The following is a 21,996-nucleotide window of genomic DNA, read 5'->3' as shown; positions in this document are numbered from 1 at the left end:
ACACAATAAGATTTTGAGAATTTTGTGGCAGAATGGTCGAGTGGTAAAACACTTTGCCTGGTAGACGGGAGAGCAGGGTTCGACTCCCATTCTAGGCAACATTTAAACACTTTATGGCGTGAGAATCGAACTCGAGCTCCTGTACATCAGGCAAAAGTTTAAACCGTTCGACCACCTGTAACTTAACAATACTTGGGTTTCTTTATCTATAGGTTTGGCTTTGCGCCATTACTAACATACTAGTTAATAAATACAACAAACGAACACACACTATCATTCCAGATAACGGTCGAGTGGTTTACGCCACTTTTTTCTCCACTTAAACTTAGCCACTCACCTCTTATTTATGCATTTTTTTTCTCCAATGACGTCATCACCGGAACACTATAAAAGGCTGGCAAACGAAGCAGTCAGTTTTGCACGCCGCCTCTGACGGCAGTCGTCCTCCACCTGCAGCTCTGCACGCATTTCCACCAGCTCATCTAAAACTTGGATCGTGTGAGTATTGTCTTTCTTCGACACAAGGTAAGTCCAAATGACTCTTTCCTGCTTACTTTGAAGAACTGCTTTTGCTCACTTTTAACGTGGAGCTGCTCTCTTTGGCTTGCTTACAGCGTGCTAAGGTGCAAGCTAAAGTTTGCACGTGCGTTGGCAATGGACGCACCAAAAAGCATTGATTTGCCATCTGGACGCCGGCCGGCGCTCTTAGCTCAAGGTAAGTAGACAAAACAATTCACATTCAAACACAATGAAACAAATGCCTAATAATGCATATGCCTTTTAATTGTCTGCAGGTGAGAGTCTTCAAATTGAGCCTGTGCGTTTCAAAGTGGATAAAAGTTAATGCTTATCTCCTTTCTGTCCACACGCCTATATCTGCAACACGAGGACCAGATTAGTACAAAATGGCAAAATTTCTGTTTTCGATGAAATATATCTATTAAAGTTACTAAATCAAGTCATGTTCTTTTTCTTGGTCTGCAGGCTCCAAAATGGCTGACAAGATGTCATTAGCGTGGTCTCCTCTTACTCAACATGCCTACCAAATGTAGCATAGCAACGTCAAAAGTGGGCGTGGTTATGCAAATTAGGAGCTGCGCTGTGATTGGTCAGACTGCATTTATGCAGAGTTCAGAGGCGGGCAAAGTGGCACTTAGGTTTTCAAAGACAGTTTGAAGTCTTGAGGTGAGTTTTGCCCTTCAGTCACTGCCATGGACACCAGTCTTTGACTGTTCCACTCCATCTCACATGACTCAAAGTGACAGCAATGCAATTGCAGTCACTTTGAGTCATGTGGGATGGAGAGTAACAATCAAATACTTGTGTCCATGGAAGTGACTAAAGGCAACTCTCACCTCAAGACTTCAAACAGCTTTTGTAAACCTAAGTCCCACTGTTGTAACCACCAAGCATGAAAGACATCAAATAAGTGAAGCATATTTGCTCATAAAACACAAAGACGTGCATTCCAGTTTAACTATTTATTGGACAAAAATCCAATTTGAAAACATTTGAGCAGTCAATGTTTGCGTGGAACTAATTTAATTCCACACAAATATTGACGATAGGCTATGCAGCTCAAGTGCTTGACAAGGTCAGTTGTGATGTCACTTACTTCTAATGAGCTTCTCAAGCACAATACTGTGTTGCGTACTCACATCATGGGTCCAATTGCAGGCTGCTGTCCCTTGTGTATGTCAACCAAGGCTGCTAGTTGCACCTATGGGCCAGAAACCTCCCTGATCCTATAAAGCAAGCACAAAAATATTAAAATAAAACGAGTAACACACTTTTACACAAAAAGTTTGTTTTTGTATTTTTTTTTCAAGATTCAAGCTGTATTATGAGAATAAGGTGGCATCGTTTTTTAAGGTGTGCATTTCCAAATGTACCAACACAAAATGCATGCGCCTGGCTTTGCCTTCACAACTGACATGCAATGAGCAACTAAATAACAGCTCGGCTAAAAAAAACCTTCAAAGTCTTCAGACTGAAAAGAGTTGATGTGCCGAAATACTGAGCAGTTAAACTGGTCAAACTACTGCAACAGGCAACAAAGTGTATATCATTCCTTTACCTCCACTTGTGAAAATACCACTTCACTCTCATAACGTTACATTATTAATTTTCAACTATTTTCTTGACTGCTATAATAATGTGCCGTCTTATGACTACACTCTTACTTTTAACAGTTTAAAGTTGAAAATTACAAACTATCAACAGACCGAAATCCTAATACTGAGGTAAACTATAGAGACAAGAGTGCCCTTTGCTGGGGCCATCTTGTACTGCACCCATCCCAATTTCTATGCGGAGGACGTCTTTTAAGCACAACACTTCTGTCAAATAGTTCAGTTAGCTTCGTCCCGACTGACTGAGGGGGTCAACGTTTGAAATTTTTGTTGCTTTAAAGTGTTAAAGAATAACCCATGGCGTCATGAGACTGCGCATTATTATGACTGCCACTGAAATAGTTCAAGAATATAACAGTAAAAAAAAAGAAGGAAAAAAAGGCAACTACAATACCTGTGTGCAGTCAAACGTTAAGGTTAAACGTTCATTTTCTTGGCAAATGCTAGCCACCTTTGTTGATATTGTTTACGATAGCTCGCAAGCTTCCACTGACGTAACGAGTAACAACAAACAAAGTGAAGAAGCTCGTGTAGTAATTATGCTCCTAAATTGTGTACATACGTGCATTTACAGATAAACGGCAACTGGTATTACTTACTCAAAACATAGTTAGCAGTCACCCGAAGACCTCCTCAATGAAGCGGATGTGTACGGTACCCCAGAAAGCTCATTATTGAAACATTTGCCCAAACAGTTGTAAATACCACACAACACATATCACACTGGTGCAAGTATATAATCGTGCAAATTCATAACGAACAAACGAATGCCATGGAAAAATATATATATTTTAAAAAAGAACAATAACTACCGGGTAGTACATGCACAACTTCAAACATTAACCTTCAGTTTCCGTATGGACTTCTGGCCGCTCGGCTGCGCTATTGCCAGTGTGAAATACATTCGCAAAGAGTGAATATGTTTCTCGACGTGGCTCTTTTGGTTGCTTTGGCCTTCACGTGGGGCTTCAATCAAACCGAGGCTGTTACTTCGGGCTCTACATACGTCGCTGCTGTTTACGAACACCGCGTGATTTTCAACCCGGACCCCCATATCCCACTATCTCGGCTGGATGCCCTCCATCACATGCGCAAAAATTTAGCCGTATACGAGGAGCAAGCCGCTCTGGCTGCCCGGCAGGTACTGCATTTTATATTTGTGGAAGCCCCCTTTGAAACGTTAAGTAAATATAATTGAATATATGGATCAAATATATTTGACTTGACTTGAATATGAATCATGTTTTACAGTTGTACAGTGTGCATCAAAGTTCGTTAAAGGGCAATTCAAAATTAACTCTATGCATATTTTGTGAGACGGCAAAATTAATCACTGATATTTGTGTCAAAAACATTTTTAAAAACATGACACGTCTACACTGCTGATGGTCACTTTTTTCTGCTGATAGTTTAAAGTTAAATTTTAACCAAAATATCCTCTTTACCATCCATCATTTCATGTTAACTACTCCCTAGCCAGCAATAGTGTATTGTACAATATTCAACCTGGTGCATAATGTTCAATGTGCAGTAATGAGCTTATCCTCACCTTGTGTATCAGGGCGCCCAGATCATTGTCTTTCCAGAGGATGGTCTTCAAGGTTTCAACTTTAGTCGTTCATCAATTTCCGGCTACCTTGAGACCATTCCTGACCCCCAAGAGGAGACGTGGAACCCGTGCACGGAACCAGGAAGGTTTAATAATACAGAGGTGCACAAGGGTGTTATTTTTCATGCGATTAAACGTCTTAGTGGCATTTACTTGAACGTGTGTTTTGCACTTACCAGGTTCAGCAGCAGTTGAGCTGCATGGCTCGCCGCCACAACCTTTACGTGGTGGCCAACATGGCTGACTTGCAACCGTGCCCCCGCCAGACAGATCCTGCGTCTTCTTGTCCCACAAATGGACGCTGGCAATTCAACACCAATGTGGTTTTCAGGTGGAAAAACGTCAGCAATACTATCCACGGTGTAGAGACTCCAAAATGTTCTCACACAGGTCTGATGGACTGCTGGTGGCACGTTACCATAAGCAAAATCTTTATTTTGAGGAAGCTTTTGACACACCGCCACGGCCTGAGATCATCAGTTTTGAGACCCCCTTTGCTGGGAGGTTTGGCCTCATCACCTGCTTTGACATTCTCTTCTATGAGCCCAAAGTCCCCCTGCTGGAAAGGGTGAGATGACACTTATTAGTTTAAATGATTGGTTGAAGTCCCACACATGCTCTGCATGTCAAAATCAGGTGGCATAGACCAGAGGTTAAAAAAGAACCTACCTTTACAAAGATTAGATAGCATTGAACACCATTTGTTCATTTTAATCCTTCAATGTCATCTTCCAGGGTGTGCGTCAGCTGATCTTCCCCACAGCCTGGATGAACCAGCTGCCTCTCTTGGACACCATCCAGTTTCAGCAGGCTTTCAGCCTGGGTGCTCAGGTCACACTGCTCGCTGCCAACATTCGCAGTGACCGCCTCATCATGACAGGAAGTGGCATCTACACTCCTTTTGCAGCCACCTCTCACCACGCGCAGAGCGGAGACCCTGAGGAGGGCCGCCTGCTGGTGGCCAGAATCCCCGTATTGGGTGCCCACTCAGAATACGGCCAAGTCAAGGAGACAGCCGTAGATTCAGGCTACTGTCACCGTGACGACTGTCTCTCTATGCCGCATTCATCCACCTTCACCTCCACCATGATGCATGATCCATTTAAATTTGCCCTCCTTAACGGCACAAAAGGCAACTTGAAGGTGTGTGACGGAGCTTTTTGTTGCCGCCTGCAGTTCCAGCGTTCTCCACAAAGTGACAGTGATGAACTCTACGCACTAGGAGTTTTTGCTGGAACGCACACTGTCAACGGGCGTTATGCTGTACAGGTACATTGCAAAAACTGGGCTAACAAAAAAAAAAGAGAAATATATTGCTTGTTTACTCCAAGTGATCTGCCGATAGAACATAGCACAATACCAACTCGTGTATTTCTACTACCTACGTCACAAGACTTTTGAGTAAGAGAAAAAATTGAATCATACCACATACATGAACATGGCTGACACTTATTTTGACCCACCAAACTGTGTTTACAGGTGTGTGCGGTGGTCCGTTGTGCTGGGTCTGAAGCCAGCTCCTGCGGACAGGAAGTGGAAGAGGCGGAGACAAAATTAGACTTTGTTCTGGTGGGAGAATTTGGGACCAAATATGTGTACCCATCAGTGCTGGTGAGCCGTTACATCCTGGAGCAGCCAGAACGTGTCGAGAGAAGCACAGATGGAAAAGTGACCATGAAACATTTGAACACGGACGGAGGGCTGGTCACTGCGTGCTTGTACGGACGCGTCTATCAACTGGATAATAAATGACCCTCTGCCAGTCTGTCAGAAGGAGACAAAAAATTAACTGTGCAGTCTTCTGAGAAGTCAGATGAGAGTTCTTTGGAAAAAAATTATGAATAGTTAATAAAAACAAATATCTTTATTTTGACTTCTTCTTTACAAACATTGCACCAAATAGTTTTCATCCCCTTCAGGAAAGGTGCTTATTCCTGAAAAGCCGATATTTAATAATTACTCACTCATGCACATACTCACTCAAACATCAAGTTGTTGGGCTGCTGATTCCATAACAATCCTTCATAAAAACAAGTTGAATGCACTCCCTTTTCTAAGCATTCATTCTGGTTCCTCTCAATTCAAATTGATACAAGCTTCAATAGGAACCTCTCTAGTGGTTCGCTAAGATCTGTGTGTCAAGGTTGTCTGAAGATCTGAAAATATAACATGCCCAAAAGCAAGGCTTGTCATTCACTCACCTGGTCCCATTTAGAATATGCAAGTTTGTGTTCATTAGTCCTCTGATATTCTCTTCACTAAAACGTTTGGAAAGTATTGAAGGTTCCTATAATTGCGATCAGAGAGGCAATATTAATCATCAGGTAAATCCCTGGTGAAAGACCAGGTAGCAAATGCCTGCCACTGGTTTCTCAAAGAAATGTAGTGTACTGTTTCTGTGAGCGAATAAAGTAAGCATTGCATTATTTAAAGGTCTATCAAAAAGATGGTTTCATTTAATTTAGTTTCTATTTGCATTTACCCCCTTCTTTTGTGTTTTCTATGTGTCAGTGATCTGTTAAGGCTCCTGAGTGACACACTGGCCTTCAATGCTACGGGGAGTGGCCGCAGTCCTCAGTAGGTCTCTGAATCCGAGTCGTTCAGTTCTTCATCGGTCGTGACGCTGGAGAGGGGGCGCTCGGGTCTGCAGTATGTCGCGCGGTCTGGCCTCAGAGAAGGAAGGGTGTCAAAGGCCACGCCCTTCGCGACGTGATTGGACACGGGGTGATGGTTGATGACCGTGTGAGGGAGGGAAAACACGGGCAGAGTTGCTATGGTGACCATGGGCGAGGCGGGCATCATGGAGTTCAGGATGAGCGCCAGGCAGTCAGCCACGTCGCGGGTGGGGGCGCAGGCCAGAGCAGGTGTGTAACCTAAAGACGGGCGAGGGCGTGAACACGGAGGAACTGTTTGTTTCAAACGTGGATGCTCACCATTCTCATCCACAGCTTGCACACTTGCTCCTTTGCCCAGAAGTTCCTGGACAACAACCGTTAAACCATTTTTGGCTGCAACGTGAAGTGGCCTGCGAGGAAGGGTAAGAGAAGATAAAAAAAAAAAAAAAATTGTGGAAAGGTGAGAAAGAACGTCTGCTGTGAGTGAACACAGAGACATACGTGCGCAGGGAGGCGTTGGTGCAGTTAATGAGATTCTTATCTCTGATCCTCTCCAGGATCAGCAAGGCACACGTCTCATGACCCTGACAGAGACAAAATGGTGCACCGTTAGCAAAGTGCCACACTGGGTACTTAGGACATTTGATGTTTGATGGAATTTAGGACAAGCCGGTGGGCAGAGAAAAAAAATTTTTTCACTATGATTATTGTAGACTACTATAATGCGTTACCTTGCTACAAGCCAAGTGTAAGGCTGTGTTTCTGTCGATGTCCTGCAGAGAAAAGTCTGCCTTGCTGCTGCTCACCAACACCTCTGCAACGCAAGGTAGTAGGAAGAGTTACATTACGCACCTCGCAAAGTCAAAAAGGTGAACATCGTGCCTGTACTGACCAACGGCGTTGGTTTGCCCGTTGAGAGCTGCCATCATCAGCGGCGTCCTACGTGTGCGCGTGTCCGCAATGTTGGCCTGAGCTCGGTGACTGAGCAGCAGGGAAATGCATTCGACGCGATCTGCGAAAGCGGCGGCGTGAAGCGGGGACCTGAATCAGCGCAAACATGGTGAGTGGTGTCATAACCAGAATAGCAATTAAGTACATTTCATATGCTAAATTTGTCATCACTTTGTGCCTCTCACCTGCCCTTGGAGTCGGTGGAGTCGATGATGTTTGCCCCGAGGGAATCGATTAACATCTCAGCAACTCCTTCGTTGTCGTTCATACTGAAGCACACAACACCTACTGTCACTGGCGCCTGTGACTGCATCAGGCATTCGTGTACACAAATGGAACTATTTGCTTACACTGCGCAGTGCAACGGGCTGAACGTGTTGCCTTTTATCTTCCTGAAGGCTTCCTGCTCTAACAACAACTCTACACATGCATCACATCCTGAAGTGGTAAAAAAAAAAAAAAAACATGGTAAAACTTCAAATGTGATTTCTTTTAAGCTTTCAGCTTCTAGATGAGCTTAAGTACCGCTGTAGCAGGCCCAGTGTAGCGGTGTGTAGCCTTTGTTGTCAGCTTGCTGCAAGAGAGCATTGGCGGTGCCAGGCACCTGCAGCATAGCACCAAGGACGCCCACACGACCACAGGCGGACGCCAAGTGAAGAGGGGAGAGGCCGCGAATGTCCTTCACACATGCGCTGGCCCCTCGCTGGAGGAGAGCCTCCACACACTCCTCCTGGCCTGTCACCGCCTGTGTCGACGTTCAAATGTTAAACGAGCACTTTGGCGATACATCCTAATAGAATAGCGGCAGCAGCGCAATATGTTATAATGATTCCACACCAATTTACATGATTGATCTCACCCCTCGGTGGAGGGCCGTCCTGCCCCAGCAGTCTTGGACCTGGACATTGGCTCCTTGACTGAGCAGCGAATACACACACTCAGTGTGTCCATTCAGCACAGCCAACATCAGCGGGGTCCTTCATATTAACACACACAGATACATACAAAGCATGTCTATTGATTTGGACTCCAGTCAAAGTGTCGGCATTAATCTTTTTCAAAAGAAAGCCAGCATGACGAAATAATCTTTCCGTAACTCACTGCTTGTTGACATCTAGGGCGTCCAAATTGATGTGCTGGTCATTGTTGCTCATGAGGAGTCGCAGGCACCCCGAGTGGCCATTTGTAACTGTGACACGCAGAATAATGATTGGATCAAAATAGAACAAAATTGAATCAATGAATATAACCACACGGAAGAAACTATTAGCATTTATTTTTACCTGCCGCATGTAGAGCCGTCATTTTGTGGGCATAATCAAAGGCCATAGGTGAGGCGCCACGATGCAATAGCAGCGAGACACACTCCTGGTGGCCTCTGGAGCAGGCCAGGCTGAGAGGGGTGCGGCCTTGAGGGTTACGTACGTCCACATCTGGCATGGAGGACAAGAGGACTTCTAAGGCTCCGCAGTGTCCGTGATAAGCCTGGTTCAATAAAGAGAAAAATCATCTGATATTTTCTAGCATCAGCCAATTAATCTATAGAGCCGGAATCATGGATCACAAACGACAAAAAAAGAACTCCTTGCTCTCACCGCTAAATGGAGCGGACTGATTTGCCCGTGGCACTCAGAGTCACTTGGGAAGTCTGTTCCTGATGACTCCATTAGCTGAAAAAAAAAATGGTAGAATGGAATATAACTGAAGTCAGATCCAGGATTACATTCCAGATGTTATACCACGGGAGGAAGACTGATTAAATATACTTTTCCAGTCATTTAAAACCACAACTAAATAGCTAAATCTTTATTAGATTTTGTTCAACCGTACTTCCCTTTGTTGTGGCATCGATTTTTAGTTAACAAGTGGAGCAATTCCTCATCTGTCCAACAGAGGGTAATATTTCACAGAGGCCCATGCGCATGACCCTCAAGAACTTGATTAAGTATTCTTACCACGTCAAGAGGCGTTTCACTTGCCATCTAAAGAAAGCACACACAATCCCTCAGATTAACAAGGCAGTTCATATTCATTTCAATTAATAATTTGAAGTTTTGATGCTTCTTCGACACAATGACTGAGATACACACCAGCTCCAGTGAGAGTGTGCGGCCATAGGCTGATGCATAGTGGACAGCACTGTACCCCTGTTGGTCCCTTACACCTGGCTCAGCATTGTTCCTCAAGAGGTACTCCACACATCTATGACAATCCAAAACATAAGAATGTGTACTGAGCAGCAATGAAGACGTGTGAGGTTTTAATTCGATAGCGTACTTTGCATCAGTGTCGGCTGCAGCGGCGTAGTGCAGGGGGCCGCAGCCTCTCTGGTCAAGCTCGTTGACGCTTGCCCCGGAGCCCACCAGGGCAAACACACAGTGGTAATTACAGTTGGCTGATGCATAATGAAGTGGAGTCCTGTGATAGATAGTGAGGGGTTGGCGTCATTTATATCCTGAGCAAGTTAAGATTTTTTTTTCTGCCCTTTCTGCATTCATTTAGCTTTGGTTTTATTTCTACCACGGTCATGTCTAGGCAGGAATGCGGTTATTTGCTTACCGTCCATAGTTGTCTTTTTTGTTAAAGTCTGCTCCAACGTTTAGCAGCAGATTCAGGCACTCCAAGTTCCTGAACAGTCAAAAAAGATGCTTTCTGTGAAATTATTATTTGATTTGTTATCCTACGCACTGCAAAAAAGATGGATAATATAAGGACTTACCCTCCAGCTGCAGCAGCATGTAGACAGGTCCTTCCGTAATCATCGGGAGTGTCAATGTCAAATCCTGAGACAAATAAGCTGTCAACTACGGTGATGCCATGGTCCTAGAAAGGTGTCAACATGATTGTACCTGAGGACAGCAGCTTCCTGCAGCAATCGGGGAAGCCGGTGAGAGCTGCCAGGTGTAGCGGGAACATCCCGTGAATACCTCTCCTGGCAAAGACAAGATACGGATGGTAGACAGACAGACATGGTACCTTGGGTTTTAGGACATGTTCAAACGGTCTATCCTTGTTTGTATTTTGGTCACAGTAGCTCAACTGTAGTAAAATGACTGACTTGGCAAGGCAGGCTCTGTGCTTGACGAGCGCTGTGATGATGAGCTCGTGGCCATAGCGTGCGGCGATGTGAAGGGCGGTGTTTCTGTCCCTGTCCACGCAATCAATCTCGGCTCCTGCAAAAACATAACACATCAGACACACTGCTCCTGTTACAACAACCAACCAATCATTTGGCTTACCATTTTGTATGAGGGCCTGAGAGCAGGAGAACCTGCCATGGGTAGCTGCCATATGGAGGGGTGTCTTTCCATCCTTACTCTGCACGGATGGACAACAGCATTGTGGACATAAATATGAAAGCTCAGTACAGTATCAGCATTGCAGTACATTAGCTAAGTTGGCTCAGGTTAAGCTCCTGTAATGTGATGGCAAAACTGAGCTATCTGTGAATATATATGTCACGCCTGCAAGGAGCTCACCCGCATGTTGATGTGGGCCCCATGGGCCAACAGTAGCTCTTGGCACAGGGCCCCTTGGCGTGAGGAGGAGGCAAAATGGAGGGCAGAGAATCCCCTCTCATTGACCTAGAGCAAAGGAACAAATCCCCAAATTCAAAACACATACTTAGCAGGTTTAATTTTGAACACAAATGCCCGCACGCACACACAAACCTGGTTGACACCAGCCCCCGCCTTGATGAGCTCACTAACTACCACATCCTGGCCGTTATAACACGCCAGGTGGAGTGGAGTGTTGCCGTAGGCATTCACGACGTTCACCTAAGAAAAACACATTGTGCAGACTTTAATATCTTTTCGGCATCATTGCTTGGTGGGAACCACTGAAAGTGCTGACCTGGACCCCCAAGCCCAGCAGGTAGTGTACAGTACTACTCATCCCGCTGGAAGCAGCTGCATGCAGCGGGGTGTAGGCCTTCTTGTCCTTACAGTCCACCTCAGCTCCACTGCTCACCAGTAACTTGACAACCTCAAGGTGACCTGCAACACACCAAGAGATTATTGTTTTTGTTCAGACAAATATGTAGGGTTTAATTTAAAGCACTGCTGCGCTAGCATAGGTTAATGATAAACTAAACAGGATGTATTATGTTATCGCCAAGAGACCCTGGAGTCATCTTACCCATGTAGGCAGCCCAGTGAATGGCCCTCCTATCCTTCTTGTCGAATGCATTGATGTTAGCGCCTCGGGACAGCAGCAACTTCACCATCTGGAACCCAAAAGTAAACAAATAACCACTACTGCGTACATATGAAAGCCCTCCAGAGTGAAGGAGAAGCCAACCTCCATGTGTCCACTAAAGGCAGCGTGGTGCAGAGCAGTGCGTCCTGCCCGGTCCGACACGTTGACATTGCTCAGCAGCGGGACTAACGCTTCAGCGCAGCGCACGGCCTTGTTGCTCGCCGCTACGTGAAGCGGCGTCTGCCAGTTCTTGTCCCTGGCGTTGACATCGGCGCTGTGCTTCAGCAGCACGGCCACGGCATCCTGCACAGACAGTGATCACGAGGAACATTGAGAGGATGTTTTTTCAAACTCTGTCAAAGACAGAAATGCGGGGATGTTGATCAAGCAGAGAAAGAGGAGACGTGAGTGTGTTTAGAAAATGATTACCTCGCTGCATGAAGCCACCGCACGATGAAGTGGGGTCAACCATTTATTATCTTTGGCATTAACTCTGGCTCCTTGGAAGACAATAGCAGATGAAAGCACCTTCATTAAATCTGAATTATTTAAATGTTAAAAAAAACAGGGCAGAGGAGTGGGTGGGGTCTATTGAGCCAATGGTGTCCGGGGGATTTAAAACTCCCTTGATCCACGTTAACGTGGCCTTGGAGATTAAAATAGCCCTAAAAGTTACCGCACCTGTTACTTGCTCTGACCGATATTGAGGAACAGGGCAGCACACACGTAGGCACGAGTGTGCTCTCATGTTCCGCCAATGCTGACGCCACTTCCCCACGTGCGCAGCTGACTGACAGAAAGCCGAGAAGGTACAGACGGACCTTTCTCAGATGATTTCAAAATCACTAGTAGTGTCACCCGTTGCTGTGACACCATGTCACAAGGCAAATGAGTAGACAGCACTGGAGCATGTGATCATAAAAGATGAAAAACAGGACATTCCGCAGAATGATTTGCTAAATAGTCATTTGAGTGGCCTAATCGCATTTCATGGATCATCTCAGCGTTGCAGCTGAAGCTCAACATGTTTGAAGTTTTGCCTGAAGAACTTGCTGAGAAATACTTGCAATGAGGCATTTGCGGTGGTTTACCTGAGAGGATGAGCAGTTCAATGATCTCCGTGTCACCCAGGTAGGCTGCAGCATGTAGTGGTGTCCGCTTTTCAGTATCCTGTCACGCAATACACACACAGGTGCATTATGCACATTATATAGAGAAAATGATGACTATTTTTTTTGCTATTTTGGTCGTAGGAGAGCTAATATATGGTCCTCTATTAGATCGTGTTAGATTCTGTAGGTATGCCTAATGCTTCTCTGCCAGTATCTAAAATGAACTCCAGCTACACAAAAGGCACTGTCAACACTCAATTCACTTAGTCGTGGCTCCCCTCCATCAGTCCACCTCGCCGCAGCACCCCCCTCTCGAGCAGCAGAGGGCAATCATCAAAGTGGGTATATAAACAAGTGTCATGTGACGGCAATAGGTGTGTGTGGTGGTGGTGGTGGTGGTGGGGGTGGGCTTGCTGACTCCAGGAAGAGCCTTTGTGATGACCCAAGCAATATTGACCATCACAGAGAAAAGCAAGGTTAGAGCAGAATCAGGTGGATAATATATCCTTAAAGGCAGATCTCGGGGAAGAAATATGATATTTGTTCCCACCAAATAGATAGCGGAGAAAACGCAGTGCTTGACTTACCTGAATATTGACATCCTCTTTCTTGAATATGAGGGCTCGAACTTCCTCTGGATCTACATTGAAGATGGCTCTGAGCAAGGATGGCTACAACATGAACAACATACAGTAGTTATTTTCTGACTGTTATTACCGTCATTATTATTTTCAGTGAGCGTTATACAACAGCCATCTGTGTACGAATAGTACCACAAAAGAAATTCCAGGTGGGAGGTCACAAATGTTTACACATGCCAGATTTGTTTATGGCAAAGAAGCATCTGCTGGAGTGCTGTCGGAAGCACACCTCATGAAAACTTGACAACTTGTAAAATGTTCTCAAATGCTGAACACAAGCAATTATTTGTTGATTAAAAAGTACATACTACTTCAAAGTCCATTCTGGCTGCATAGCAATGTTTCAACACTGGGTTTAGGAACTACAATGGACGTGGCTTTAGTGATGATCTCTACAAACCAGCATTCATTATACTGCTGCTAAAATTAGCATGAGCGGAAGTGCACTATATTTTTATGCAATACAGTCAGTCAGTCTACTTACATAACTAATGTCACATTTCTACTCAGGTCTAACACACAAGTAGACTTGACATCTCAACGAACATTTCTATTCACAAATTGAGTCCGCAATAGAGCCACAAAGAAACAGTCATCTCACCTTGTCCTCCAGGGCATCAGCCCTTCTAGGGGCATGATGTGATTTGCGGTCTAGGGTCGATTTGGGCTGAGGAGGCGGGGGTGAAAACGAGGGCTCGTCCTCCTCCACCTCCTCCAGCACCACGATACAGACACGACTAGCCCGCTCCGACCGCATCGGGAAGCAGCCAACACAAATAAAGCAGTCCCCCTCTCACAAAAAACACACTGTTCCCGCTAACATATGTGCCCAGGGGTCACCAACAATTCCCAAAGACATTGCCTCTTCCTTAGAAACAACCAGTGCACATCTTGAGGTGAAATCCAAGCACTCCTAAAGCTCTGCAGCACGCCTCCTCTCCTCCTCGCTATCTGCCGCTGTAAACAGAAGCGATAGAGACAGCAGGGAATTCCTCTGCGTAATGGCAGCATGCGGCAGAATGACGGCGCTGCCTAGCGGCCGACACAAAGGTACTGGTCCTCGCGGGAACGCTCACAAAAGAGCGCCGGTCGGTGCATGCGTGGGGATGCAATGCGCTTTTCAGACAGACTGCTGAAGCCAGCTCTTTCCGGAGATGGGGCCAAGGGGGAGAGAGAGGCACTGAGCGGGGAATGGAGAGGGGGGGTCAGCTACCTAAAGCTCTCCTGAAGATGAATGGAGAAAAAGAGGCAGAGGGCAATTGCAAGGAAGCCAGCTGCCTTATTAGACAATGTAAACATAAGGAAAGATCCAAATTCATATTGGCAGATTTTACTGTCTACAAGTTCCAGGTACCACGTTTGAGTATTGCTAAGTAGCATAAATCAGCAAAACAGCGCTAATGAATCCCAGATCAACGCATCTGTGTGTCCTGGTATTCCCTTTGGGTGTATTATCAGTGGCATTGCTTCAAAAGTCTCCTCATTATGAAAGAGGAACAAGCAGGCTCTGTGAGAGACTGCGAGGGAAGCTAACAAGACCAGTCTGTGCGTGTTGTTGTCTGCGTGCGTCATTCTGCCTCATATTCAACACACATCCTGAAAGAAGCAAGCCTGCCAAACCGCACAAGCCCATTAAGCGAGGAGCGCAGATGAGACAAACAGAGTAGGCCCAAATTATGAGTGGGATGGAATCACCCTCTGGCACTAATACGTGAAGTAGCAAAACATAGAGAGCTGGTGTCAGTAACATGAGCCCAAAACGGGAGTTCTGTGAAAACGTGTGGCTAATAGTGTACAATGACCTCTGCTCTGACCCTGTGCCAACATGCACTGTGGGTAATGTAATCCTAGCTGGGACTCCGGCAAGTTGCGCAATGATGAAGGCACACCAGGTATGTGTTGGAATCAAATACTTTTAGAATCGATTCCTGTACTGAGTTATCGGATAAAATGTACTTATTGTTTATTAATCAATTACTTAAGTACTGGTGTCAACTTCAAACATTCCCAAACTTTGAACATTCTCTGTCTTTTGCATGTTCTCCTAAAATTTCAGAAACTCTGCTCCATCTCATGAGACTACACTCTCAAAAGGGACAAAAGTACATGTCGCCCTCTAGTGGACAAACATAAACCCGTCGTGACAGTGACATTCACCCCTGAGTCAGTTCCGGTTCTTCCAATGTCTATTTCCAGCTTTGTCCGGTTTTCTGTCAGTAAATACCACAGAGAACAATGCAGAATGAAGATGGGGAAATTAGTCATGCAATCTTCCGCCACTTTAATACATACCAGCTGTCTGGAGGAAGCATCTCACATGAACAAGTTTTTCATCTGATCTATGATGCTACTCGCAACTAAAGTGAAGTTGTGCTAAAATCTGTTACTAGGTATTAATAATCATTTCGCAAGTACAATATAAAGGTATACCTAAAACACCCACTCCTAGCTACCCCATCAAGACAGACACACAGCTGAAACCTCTTGTGGGGACAAAGATCAGATACATATTTATATAGGAACTATGTTTTTGCTTCTAGTTGTAAAACTGTAAAAACGGATGCCCCGGTGGTTTTCATTGACAAAGAAACCACCCATACAAAAGAAAAGATTCAGCATACTGAATAACTGTAGTGTTTTAAATAAATTTTAATTTTCACTAATTTTGAAGTGCCACAATCCAACAGTCAGCCTAGCGTAAAAATGTCCCTTTGTTAGTAAATATCAGTTCACTCATTTGTTTACCGTTAGCCGCTAGCTTTTCAAGCTAGCGCTCGTATACTGAACTGACGAACATCTATTTGTTTTTACGCCTACGTTTTTTATGTAATAAAACATGCATAAGCGAGCTGATTCGCGTGAATTATCGTATTATTCACAGCAGCAGGGAGCCTGTGCGAAGGCGTTCACTGCATAATAAAAACCAAGCTAGAAGGTCTGAACTTCGAAGAAAAGTACAACTAGACGTGTGGTTAATTTCAAAACAGTAATAACGTGACAGTACCTGATCTTGTATCTTCATCACAGCCATAACCCAAGTGTTATGGAAAAGGAATATTGTATATCGACCCGGTAATTGTTCGATACTAACCTAACCGGGGAAAACACTGAATGAATTCGGAGCCCCCCTACCCCACACAAACGCCCCCCAACTTCCTTCCGGCCACGGACTGACCACTACTCCACGGCATAGGACGAAAACTGTACTACATTTTCTGAGTTTGTAGTTGACTTTTTTATTATTATTATTATTGAATAAGCGGAACTAGTTACAGCCAACTTCGCCACCACTTTATGCTTGTTATTTTGAGCAAGTCAGGGCCAATTACCGAATCCACGACCAGCTGCTGTTAAACACTCATATTTCATATTTTTAATTAAATGCTTCATTAATGGTCTCTAAACAAAATTTTAAAAGTAAAATACAGTACTGTACGTTTATCATTTTCCAATTTGTTAAGTTCTACATACAATAAAACCAAATGTGAATAATAAAAGAATATTCTGACCTTTTTGAAGCTTTTTTTGCGACACCATTACGTTAATCTGAGATTTTCCGGAAGTGACGTAGCATTTCCGTTCATTCCTACAAAATAAAGGTGGGGTAGTTACCGGGTTTACGACCGGGGAAATATTGTATGGATACTACACAGAATTGTTGCATCGTGCTCCAAAAAAATATATGACAAACATTTTTAGATCAGTAAAAAATATATATGTATATCATACATGAGTATTGTCATAAACCGTGGGCTTTATTGTATCACAATTGATGTACAGTAGAGTGCAATGACCACACAATAAAATCTAAACAAGGTGTCAATGGCCATTTTCAGCATTTCCCTGGGTCCATGGACTCATGACGTTTCTTCTGCTACATGATAAGGGGTGGATGTTGCATGTGTATCCATATTCACAGCAGTGCTGACCATCTGCGCAACACTGGCCCTGAAAATCACCAATGACAGCAGGCTGTTAGAAGGTCTAACTGTTAGAATAAAATCATTCCAGGACCTATTTCCAACAGATACAATCATCATTAGGTTTATGAATTGTCTTTCAGCTACAGCTGGTTGCGATGTTTGCTGTGTCCACTAGTTGCTGCACTGGAGGGGAACTGGGAATCAGCGCTCAAGCAGTTATTCTTGACCAACACCAGATATTTATTTTCTGGCTATTTGTGAACAAAATGAAAGTTAACCAGATCCATACCAGTCGGTAGGGACAGCAATTCCAGGATTCTGCCGACAGTCCTTTGCAGCAAGATGTGCCTTGTGGGCAGAATAACTTTGAACTGCAGCGAATGGCTCCAAACTCACCCCTACCACTGGTATCCACTACAGCTGGTACACGTGTCTGCAATAAGATGGGGGGGGGGGGGGAGTACTTTTTCTTTCCACCAGTACCATTCACCCTTTAAGAACTTATCGATAGAGTATTGAGACCTCTAGTACCAATTTATGTAAAAAAAATTCACTTAACACAATGACAAAAAAATGTGAAACTTTTGCTGCAAGAGGACTTTTGCAATATTAGATGTTTATGCTTTAAGTATCAGTGGCTGGTATTGGCAGCCGATAACTTAGAATTCACCTTTTCATTGTGACTTGTGTACAACATAGGTTGAAGTGGAGTGACGGGAGGTTCCGCAGCAGCTTTTTTAAGCAGAAATGAAGAGTCCATCCACGACTCAGTGACTTTCTCACACTGCTGGAAGGCTAAGTCACAGCGAAATCCTCGAGGACAACAATGGGACATGTCTGGGCAGCACACAGCCTGGAGAATTCCAGGAAATACAGAATCAAAAAACGGTAGTACACTTCAAATTACTGTGTGAACTCACATTGGGGTATCCACAGCAGCTATACCCCTGCTCAGTCTGGCAGCAAGTAGTGTGATCGGAACAGACGGTTTTGTCAGGGCATGTGATGTTACAGGACACAAAGGACCCGAATGCCAGCCACACACTGAGCCTCAACATCTGGAGTAAACGACAACTACAAAAGGCAATCTAAAATCACTGCAAAGCCAATCGAAAGCTTTGGTCAACATTTCAGTGACAAACAGAAATGCGTCAACTTACTTACAAAGATTCCAGAGAACTTCCTGAATCAAAGTCAGCACTCTTCTCTTTGTCAAATTAAATTTCACTTCTCTTTCATTGCAAGTAGCTTTCACATTACACCCACCCACTACATCATGTGACTTAAGAGATTGCAGACTGCCTACTCCCACAAATGCAGTTCACAACTCTTCAAATGGACTTTGGCTTTGAGGCTTTACCATACCTAGGTTGTCTGTTTAGCAGTTTATTAATAATGGAAATAAAACATGCAGTGGAACAGTAAAGCAAAAGATGGATGGAGGTAGTTGCACTACGAAAGACAAAGCTTCAAAATGTCATCCGCAAGTAACTGCAATGACTTTATTCATGGAATCCCGGTTCATACATGTGCACCGTTGTGCAGCACTGAACGGAGACGCGTTTTATCATACATGTCCAACTTCAATATGAGGCTGGGGTGACATCAAGCGTTCAGCTCGACATGCAAAGGGGGCAGATAAGTCCTAAATAGTTCAGTCACACCGAAAACCTGGGCGGTGGCAACTCCGCGAGCACCCCCAAAATGAAGACGCACCAGATTCTACAAGGCTTCGCAAGCTCAGCACAGCACTGCAATTGTCCAAATCTGAGCTGGATGAATCTGGTGGCCCGGGGGGGGAAAAAAAGTAACAATACCAGGTGTAGTGAACAGCTAGTCCAGCTCGGAGTCTGACTGAGATGCCGCCTTCCTTTTCTTTTTCCTGTTGTGCTTCTTGTGCTTCTTTTTCCGCTTTTTCTTTGATTTGTCCTGTGTCAAAAAGACATATCTTTTTTGTTTTCTGACAACTAAAACAGACCAACCGATTTTTGATAACTTTTGATAATATATTCTTACGGTGATTTTCTCTTTTTCTTCACTGCTTCTCTTTTTCTTCTTGGTGTCAGCCTGAGAGGAAGAGGAAAGAAAATAGAATGAAAACCATGGAAACAAAGGAAGTCTTGCAATATACCCGCTGAAAATAAAAACCTATGTTTCTCAAGAATGGACTTTCTGACTGCAATTGAATGGCTCGACTAACAGCCTACAAATGTAATGCGTGTTCCACTATTACGACTATACCTGGAATTATGAATTTTTTTTTATATAAAGCGTATTATACATGGTGTATTTAACAATAATCATAGGCATATATTATATATATCCCCTAAAAAAAAAATTCCATTGAAGCTCATTGTAATGGTCTTGAGTTTCATCACAGCTCGTGTCCTAAGTATGCATGAAAGTTATTCTACTGCCCCCTAGTGGCCAAGGCGCAACATTGAATTACCACAAATGACCAGATGTACAAACATTTCCACTTTTAGTGCTTACCATTTCATCTCCATCTGACTCAGCGGATGACTTTGGCTCACTTTTAATTTTCCTTCGACGGCTTTTGTCATCCTAGACGACAACATTTAGCACATTCATATTATTGATGAATGTGGGGGAAAAAAGCACTTAACATTAGAACAAGCTCTCAATCACCTTATTGTTATCACCTTCTTCCTTGATTCTTTTCTTTTTCTTCTTGGGACAAAAAGAGCATTCAGGGTGAATGTTACAGTCGCTCATTCTCATATAAGCAAGGCATAGTTGTGTTATTGGAAGGAAGAAAGAAAAACCTTTCTTTCAGCATCCGAGTCTGCATCTGAGTCGTCCGATGCTCTCCTGGCAGACGACTTCTTTCTTTTCCGCTTTTTCTTCACAATCTTCTTATCAAGCTGTAAACGATCACATACGGAGAAGTTCAGATGAGGTCAAGAGTCACAGTGCACTTCTGATATGTGATCATTCTTTTTGAGGCATCGGTCTGATGTGTATGATATTTCCTACTGGAACCGTTCAGCAGTTTCAAAGCCTATGGTTGTTGTGCCTTACCTCATCTTCTGATTCTGAGGAGGAGCTGCTGGAGGAATCAGAACTCGATGAGGAGGAAGAAGAAGATGAAGAATGCTTGAGCAGAACACAATAAAAGCAGGGTTCGTTAGATTTGAGGGAACTTGACTTATACGTGACTAAATATCACAAGAAGAGTAGTGAAAACTAGAGGTCTCCCCTCACCCTACTGGATTTCTTCTTCTCCCTTTTCTGGACACAAATTAGAAGACAAACATGAGCGATCAAGGATTCTAAGTGAGGTCTTATTTATTATGGCATCTATAGTGCACCTCCTTCTTATCTTTCTTCTCCTCCTTTTCTCGCTCGCCAGCCTTTTTGTCTTTGTCCTTCTCGCTTGCACCTAACAGCTTTTCTCGGTTCTTTGCCAGCTCTTTCTTCCATCTCTGTAACCAAGAAAGAATTTTCGTGAGACTGATACCGTACATCTAAAATTCAAGATGCTGAATTTCACCATTTCTTGCTTTAAATATTTTTTGTTTGTTTTCACACCTCGTTCATTTTGTCCTCAAAGTCAGCCAAGGCTCGGGAACCTTTCTTCTTCTTCTCCAGCTGCTCCTTTATCTCTTCCCTGATGAAGACAGCAAATGATTCAATTAAGTATCAATTATACCATACCATCATTGAGTAGCTAACTTTTCTGTCCTATACTGGAGGTTCCCCATGTGGAACAACTAAGGAATATTTTCTTTGACCCACCATGTCGGTCGAGGTCTGCCTAAATAATCCTGTATGGTCGGTCCCGAGTTTTGCACCGGCCCCCTGGATCGAGCAGCAGCGATTGGATTTACGTAGGCCTGGAATGTCAAACACACCCACCACACATTGAACAAATCTCGTGGCTGTAAAAAGAACCAATGCTCAAAGATAAAATTGTAGTCATATTAAAGTAGTAATGTGGTAAATTACTGTAAACATTTGGATGAAAAACTCATCTTGCCCATAAATAGAAAACCAAATAAAAAACGTTCGTAACCTCAAACCACGTAAATCGAAGACCCCCTTCATGCTTCATGACAGGCGCATTGTTAAAAACAAAATATCAACAAAAAGTACAACAACAAAAATCAACATTCCCAAGCCTTATGATTGTTTTAAGAGCCACACCTAATCAGTATCGACATTGGTGGTATCGGCTGTATGATGATATGGAACATTTAAATTGTGCTAGCTTTAAGGGCTCATCAGCGCAACATACGATACAAAATGGTGAGCAAATTTCAAATCTTATGCAGCTCGATCAAGCACATGAAACGTACATATTTGTCATTCTTGGCGTGGAATTAATACCACCTTAAAAAAAAAAAAGAGTCTCGCTCAAATGGGATGCCGTTTAATTGATCATAGTCAAGGCCTATTAGCAAGCCTTGGTATGGGCTCTGTTGTCCCGTGCTGGGCTGAATTGGTCGCAAGCAAATTGGTCTGACTGCCACGAAAACAAAACAGAATAACTCACCACTCGATTGTCTCTCTTGCCCATTTTGGCTTAGTTATAAATGAGAAATATTAAAAATAGCACAGACGTTTGTTTTCTTCTTGATATGTGGCAGGCAGCCACCTTAAACGTCTTTTCTTCCTCGGCGCTTCATTTCCTTCTCCAGTTACAAATAAGTCGATACAAGTTCCTCCTTGAGGCGTTGCTGCCACCATTCGGTCATTTTTAGAATGCATGTAGATAGATTAACTTGGTTAGGAAAGTTTGCTTGTGTTGTTCGTTTTAACCTTATTTTGGGATCTGCTCTCTTGTAGAGGT

At 43.8% G+C, this 21,996-nt stretch overlaps 4 protein-coding genes and 1 long non-coding RNA gene across 9 annotated transcripts; 2 read left to right on the top strand and 3 right to left on the bottom strand.

Annotated features, from left to right (window-relative positions):
• Positions 1–14: 14 nt before the first annotated feature.
• Positions 15–954, top strand: LOC147040857 (uncharacterized). The gene is made up of 3 exons (XR_015062877.1): positions 15–525; positions 615–715; positions 795–954. It is a non-coding gene; the product is annotated as an uncharacterized LOC147040857 (long non-coding RNA).
• Positions 415–16,400, bottom strand: ankrd28a (ankyrin repeat domain 28a). Of its 2 annotated transcripts, none has more exons than XM_085900376.1 (34): positions 16,265–16,400; positions 13,207–13,290; positions 12,599–12,677; positions 11,937–12,007; positions 11,610–11,810; positions 11,448–11,535; positions 11,163–11,305; positions 10,979–11,086; positions 10,787–10,891; positions 10,547–10,625; positions 10,366–10,480; positions 10,157–10,239; positions 10,027–10,090; positions 9,867–9,935; positions 9,585–9,725; positions 9,398–9,509; positions 9,263–9,289; positions 8,903–8,977; positions 8,591–8,792; positions 8,409–8,496; positions 8,167–8,284; positions 7,833–8,052; positions 7,658–7,745; positions 7,493–7,576; positions 7,249–7,397; positions 7,088–7,170; positions 6,858–6,940; positions 6,675–6,766; positions 5,341–6,614; positions 4,411–5,261; positions 3,918–4,300; positions 3,682–3,781; positions 1,659–1,745; positions 415–458 (listed from the first exon to the last, which is right to left on the bottom strand). In XM_085900376.1, exons 1-29 carry the CDS (start codon positions 16,289–16,291, stop codon positions 6,316–6,318), a joined length of 3,177 nt encoding a protein of 1,058 aa, XP_085756502.1. In that variant the 5' UTR covers positions 16,292–16,400; the 3' UTR covers positions 415–458; positions 1,659–1,745; positions 3,682–3,781; positions 3,918–4,300; positions 4,411–5,261; positions 5,341–6,315. The 2 variants fall into 2 exon arrangements, with proteins under 2 accessions (XP_085756502.1, XP_085756503.1); XM_085900377.1 differs by lacking the exon at positions 16,265–16,400 and adding an exon at positions 13,862–14,017.
• Positions 2,374–5,591, top strand: btd (biotinidase). 2 transcript variants are annotated; one of them, XM_085900387.1, is made up of 6 exons: positions 2,374–2,786; positions 3,694–3,843; positions 3,921–4,072; positions 4,132–4,309; positions 4,477–5,010; positions 5,221–5,591. In XM_085900387.1, the coding sequence occupies exons 1-6, from the start codon at positions 2,769–2,771 to the stop codon at positions 5,491–5,493; spliced, it is 1,305 nt and encodes a 434-aa protein (XP_085756513.1). In that variant the 5' UTR covers positions 2,374–2,768; the 3' UTR covers positions 5,494–5,591. The 2 variants fall into 2 exon arrangements, with proteins under 2 accessions (XP_085756513.1, XP_085756512.1); XM_085900386.1 differs by lacking the exon at positions 2,374–2,786 and adding an exon at positions 2,808–3,273.
• A 390-nt stretch (positions 16,401–16,790) lies between the features above and the next one.
• Positions 16,791–18,482, bottom strand: LOC147040854 (progranulin-like). Of its 2 annotated transcripts, none has more exons than XM_085900396.1 (5): positions 18,344–18,482; positions 18,104–18,257; positions 17,854–18,036; positions 17,473–17,616; positions 16,791–17,208 (listed from the first exon to the last, which is right to left on the bottom strand). In XM_085900396.1, the coding sequence occupies exons 2-5, from the start codon at positions 18,239–18,241 to the stop codon at positions 17,080–17,082; spliced, it is 594 nt and encodes a 197-aa protein (XP_085756522.1). In that variant the 5' UTR covers positions 18,242–18,257; positions 18,344–18,482; the 3' UTR covers positions 16,791–17,079. The 2 variants fall into 2 exon arrangements, with proteins under 2 accessions (XP_085756522.1, XP_085756523.1); XM_085900397.1 differs by having other exon boundaries at positions 18,348–18,482.
• A 181-nt stretch (positions 18,483–18,663) lies between these two features.
• fam133b (family with sequence similarity 133 member B) lies at positions 18,664–21,856 on the bottom strand. Of its 2 annotated transcripts, none has more exons than XM_085900392.1 (11): positions 21,700–21,856; positions 20,943–21,040; positions 20,736–20,814; positions 20,516–20,629; positions 20,409–20,435; positions 20,226–20,300; positions 19,970–20,068; positions 19,833–19,874; positions 19,677–19,748; positions 19,200–19,250; positions 18,664–19,112 (listed from the first exon to the last, which is right to left on the bottom strand). In XM_085900392.1, exons 1-11 carry the CDS (start codon positions 21,721–21,723, stop codon positions 19,017–19,019), a joined length of 777 nt encoding a protein of 258 aa, XP_085756518.1. In that variant the 5' UTR covers positions 21,724–21,856; the 3' UTR covers positions 18,664–19,016. The 2 variants fall into 2 exon arrangements, with proteins under 2 accessions (XP_085756518.1, XP_085756519.1); XM_085900393.1 differs by having other exon boundaries at positions 18,676–19,112; positions 19,833–19,871.
• Positions 21,857–21,996: the final 140 nt, after the last annotated feature.

Source organism: Syngnathus leptorhynchus, chromosome 20, assembly GCF_054491065.1.
Source record: "Syngnathus leptorhynchus isolate UIUO chromosome 20, UIUO_Slep, whole genome shotgun sequence".
Taxonomy (NCBI): domain Eukaryota; kingdom Metazoa; phylum Chordata; class Actinopteri; order Syngnathiformes; family Syngnathidae; genus Syngnathus; species Syngnathus leptorhynchus.
Note: the sequence above shows the minus strand (reverse complement) of the source record. Positions and strands in the feature narration are given on the sequence as shown.

Excerpts from the sequence above, each read along its gene's own strand:
- btd (XM_085900386.1), top strand. The coding sequence starts at position 3,052 with ATGTTTCTCGACGTGGCTCTTTTGGTTGCTTTGGCCTTCACGTGGGGC. Across the intron at positions 4,073-4,131 it reads AACACCAATGTGGTTTTCAG|GTCTGATGGACTGCTGGTGG; the intron begins GTGGAAAAACGT and ends GTTCTCACACAG. Across the intron at positions 4,310-4,476 it reads AAGTCCCCCTGCTGGAAAGG|GGTGTGCGTCAGCTGATCTT; the intron begins GTGAGATGACAC and ends GTCATCTTCCAG.
- ankrd28a (XM_085900377.1), bottom strand. The coding sequence starts at position 14,017 with ATGCGGTCGGAGCGGGCTAGTCGTGTCTGTATCGTGGTGCTGGAGGAG. Across the intron at positions 11,811-11,936 it reads CGGTGGCTTCATGCAGCGAG|GATGCCGTGGCCGTGCTGCT; the intron begins GTAATCATTTTC and ends CTGTCTGTGCAG. Across the intron at positions 11,087-11,162 it reads TGCTGGGCTTGGGGGTCCAG|GTGAACGTCGTGAATGCCTA; the intron begins GTCAGCACTTTC and ends TGTTTTTCTTAG.
- LOC147040854 (XM_085900396.1), bottom strand. The coding sequence starts at position 18,241 with ATGTTGAGGCTCAGTGTGTGGCTGGCATTCGGGTCCTTTGTGTCCTGT. Across the intron at positions 18,037-18,103 it reads GCTGCTGTGGATACCCCAAT|GCTGTGTGCTGCCCAGACAT; the intron begins GTGAGTTCACAC and ends GGAATTCTCCAG. Across the intron at positions 17,617-17,853 it reads ACACAAGTCACAATGAAAAG|ACACGTGTACCAGCTGTAGT; the intron begins GTGAATTCTAAG and ends ATCTTATTGCAG.
- fam133b (XM_085900392.1), bottom strand. The coding sequence starts at position 21,723 with ATGGGCAAGAGAGACAATCGAGTG. Across the intron at positions 19,875-19,969 it reads ACTCGGATGCTGAAAGAAAG|AAGAAAAAGAAAAGAATCAA; the intron begins GTTTTTCTTTCT and ends TTTTGTCCCAAG. Across the intron at positions 19,251-19,676 it reads AGTCAGATGGAGATGAAATG|GCTGACACCAAGAAGAAAAA; the intron begins GTAAGCACTAAA and ends TCTTCCTCTCAG.